The following is a 3,445-nucleotide window of genomic DNA, read 5'->3' as shown; positions in this document are numbered from 1 at the left end:
AGAAATGATCTGGACAGTATTGAGTCTGAAACTAATGAATGTACTGCTTATGATGTTAGATCAAATCATAATGTTCATAGTTTTAATGAATTCACCATTATGTCCCCTGATGAAGTAAGAAGACTAGTGAGGGATTGTAATAGCAAGTCTAGTGTCATAGACCCCATTCCCACATGGTTATTGAAAGAAAATCTTGAAGTATTTCTTCCAACGCTCACCCGTATTATAAATTCATCTTTGAGTACTGGTATATTCCCTAAATCACTTGGAAGAGCTGTGATATCTCCGATCTTAAAGAAGCCATCATTAGATCGGAATAATTTAAAGAATTATAGGCCAGTATCAAATATTTTGTTTGTGTCAAAAGTTATTGAAAAGGTTGTGACAAACCAACTTAACGACCACATGGCCAAATATAATCTGGGTGAAGTTTACCAGTCTGCATATAAGTCAAATTGTAGTACAGAAACAGCGTTACTCAAAGTAAAAAGTGATGTACTGAATGCTGTAGACAGACAAGAAGTGGTTTTCATGGTCCTTCTTGATCTGTCTGCAGCATTCGATACAGTGGATCACGGTTTGCTACTTGATCGTCTGAAAAATGATATAGGTGTGTCTGGTACTGTAGTTAAGTGGTTCGATAGTTATCTGAGTTCTCGATGTAGTAGTGTAAGTATTGATAATGTTTTTCTGAACAGTCAAAACTAGTTTATGGTGTCCCACAGGGTTCCGTCATTGGACCAGTTCAATTTGTTATCTATACACAACCGATGGGAGCTATTATTCGTAGTCACAATGTTTCTTTTCGTTCATATGCTGATGACACTCAGCTTTATGTATCATTCAACCCAAAGATAGCAGGTGCTGCTGAAACAGCACTTGCAAAACTTGAGCAGTGCATCGCCGAAATAAAGGAATGGATGAATCAAAACAAACTCAAATTGAACAATGATAAAACTGAATTTTTTATAGCCGGGTCATACCAAAGCCTTCAAAAGCTCCCCAAAGTACAGTTAAAGGTCGCCGACATCCATATTGAACCATCATGTAACATCCGAAACCTTGGAATAATTTTTGACTCGAATATGACAATGTGTAAACAAGTTAACAGTCTGGTTTCATCTGGAAACTATCAATTACGCAATATCCGCCGCATATGCCGTTATCTTGACCAGGACACACGTCACCTTGTCGTCCGAGCATTGTTTCTCTCCCGTCTTGATTACGGCAATGCCCTCTTGTATGGCGCAAACTCACAAGACCTAGTTCGCCTCCAGTCCCTTCAAAACCGAGCGGCAAAACTGATCTTCTATGCATCCAGACTCGATAGTCCATCACCCCTTCTGAAAAAACTGCACTGGTTACCGGTCACAAAACGTATTCAATTTAAGATATGTCTTCATGTTTACAAATGTCTCAATGACTGTGGTCCTGAATATCTTGCCAACTTACTTGCTCACATAAATCGCCCTTCAACGGCTCCGGTTACACGGTCTGCAACAGACAAGACTCTTCTTGCAGTACCATTTAGTAAGAAATGTATAGGTGAACAAGCCTTCTCTGTTGCAGGCCCATCACTTTAGAACTCACTTCCGCAGCATGTAAGAAATGCCGGCTCAATTGCAGTTTTCAAAAAACTCTTGAAAACTCATTTGTTTTAGTCTGAATTTGTATTTTTGCTTTGTATTATATTTCATGTGGTATTATTTGTTGTATTTTGTATGGCGCCTTGATCATACTGGATATTGCGCCTTATAAGAATTTGTATGTATGTATGTATGTATGTATGTATGTATGTATGTATGTATGCTCAGCAAGTAAACAAAAAAAAAATGTTATCTGCATGTTTGTTGTTTTTGTGTTCTGAAAACTTGAATAGGCCTTTTTGCAATTTTTATTTTTCGACCTCGTATTGCCTTAAACATTCATATCTTTTCTCAGGAGTGTCGTAGGGTGTGTCAAAATGCGCAGGACAATCACCCGCATGCGATGATTTAGTAAACGTACAATATTAGTCGCTAGATTTTAATAGTGGGTAAATTTCCTAACCATAAAGAACAAAAATTGCGTGGTGTAAAATGAAATTGTACTCATGGAGCTGGACGTATCGTGTGAACCAGATTTTTCAGTGGAACAACAAAACTAGGATTTTCTGCTCTTTGCTTGGTTCAATTTTTACGGATCACGGGGTGCTTGTAGGGGTGATGGTGGGCGGACGGGTGGTAGTGGGTGCGTTGTTGGAGTATATAGGGTTTTGAATTAGTTCTTGTCATTTCATTGAACTTGTGACAACTTAACATCACATTATCGTAAATGTCCATATGTTGAGCTTTATTCTGAACATTCCCTAGCATTCTTGACCACAATTTGTGTAAAAGATGGTCAAAAGATATATTTAAGTAATTATTATTGATATGAAGACGTTGACATATTTCATCGTCAAATTTATTATACAAAAATTACGTCTTCTTAAAATTCAATTAGTCGAGGATTTGAATAAATCGCCGTGAAAACGACAATGGTGGTAGTTAAAATAACCGCGCCCTTACACTACGCACTGTATTTGAAAACTTTACAGGTGTAATTAGATTCATTTCAACAAAAATGAGTTTTTGTCATTTTTAGTCACATTAATGTATGTAGTTTTCATAACATTAAATAAAATCTGGAAAAATTATACAAATTGTATAAAAAGCGTGCTAATTGCAACAAGAATCCTATTACCGGGTGTCCCAAAAGTAACTTAACATTGTGAATTTGCCATAACTTGCGTTGGGTTAATAGGGTTGTTACAAAAATGGCACAGTATGTAGATACATTTTTTAGAAATGTTATGATACCAAACATGCCTATGTGATCATGACCCTTTGGCATAAAATTAACGGATATCTACCGTACCGTAAAACCCACTTTTATAACGCAAAATAAGTCTCGTCATTTGAGACGTGATAACACGATATAACGTGTTATCGTTTTAAAATCTGTTTTGTTTAATTTTGCTGTGTTTGTTTTCAATGTGCAATCTTCATTTTCTGTTTTATCTGGATTTTATATTTAAACTGCTTTATAAGATCTTTTCTGAGGATTCGATGAACAGTAACTTTGTACGCGGTACGTTGTTCTCCATTATAAATCGACGTACTGATCATCTTGGACTTTTCGCCACCGCTTTTCGTATGACATCGATGTTTGTCGATCTTCCTGTTCTTCCCCCGGGGTTCTTCCACGTCCTGCCCGAGGTAGATCATGAACAGATCCAGTTGATAGGAATTTCTGCACTAGTTGCTGGATTGTATTTCGGCTGGGTGCATAATTTACATTAAAATGTTCCTTAAACTTTGCTTGAGTGAGTTTGTCCGACTTGTCTCGGCAAAGAACCATACGATCTGAATCCGTTGATCTATAGGAAATTCATCTTCACTTCAACTGTTTTAAAGTAAAGTTT

General features: G+C 37.0%; 1 protein-coding gene across 1 annotated transcript; it reads left to right on the top strand.

The window, feature by feature from the left end:
- Positions 1 to 405: 405 nt before the first annotated feature.
- On the top strand, positions 406 to 1,583 carry LOC140145488 (uncharacterized). Its single transcript, XM_072167201.1, has 2 exons — positions 406 to 669; positions 855 to 1,583. Exons 1-2 carry the CDS (start codon positions 406 to 408, stop codon positions 1,581 to 1,583), a joined length of 993 nt encoding a protein of 330 aa, XP_072023302.1.
- Positions 1,584 to 3,445: the final 1,862 nt, after the last annotated feature.

This window comes from Amphiura filiformis, unplaced genomic scaffold (assembly GCF_039555335.1).
Source record: "Amphiura filiformis unplaced genomic scaffold, Afil_fr2py scaffold_324, whole genome shotgun sequence".
NCBI classification, from domain to species: Eukaryota; Metazoa; Echinodermata; class Ophiuroidea; order Amphilepidida; family Amphiuridae; genus Amphiura; species Amphiura filiformis.
The sequence above is the reverse complement of the archived record's forward strand: the minus strand, read 5'-3'. Positions and strand labels throughout refer to the sequence as shown.

Coding starts and splice junctions, on each gene's coding strand:
- LOC140145488 (XM_072167201.1), top strand. CDS start 406: ATGGCCAAATATAATCTGGGTGAAGTTTACCAGTCTGCATATAAGTCA. Junction 670..854: donor TGAGTTCTCGATGTAGTAGT/GTAAGTATTGAT, acceptor TTCAACCCAAAG/ATAGCAGGTGCTGCTGAAAC.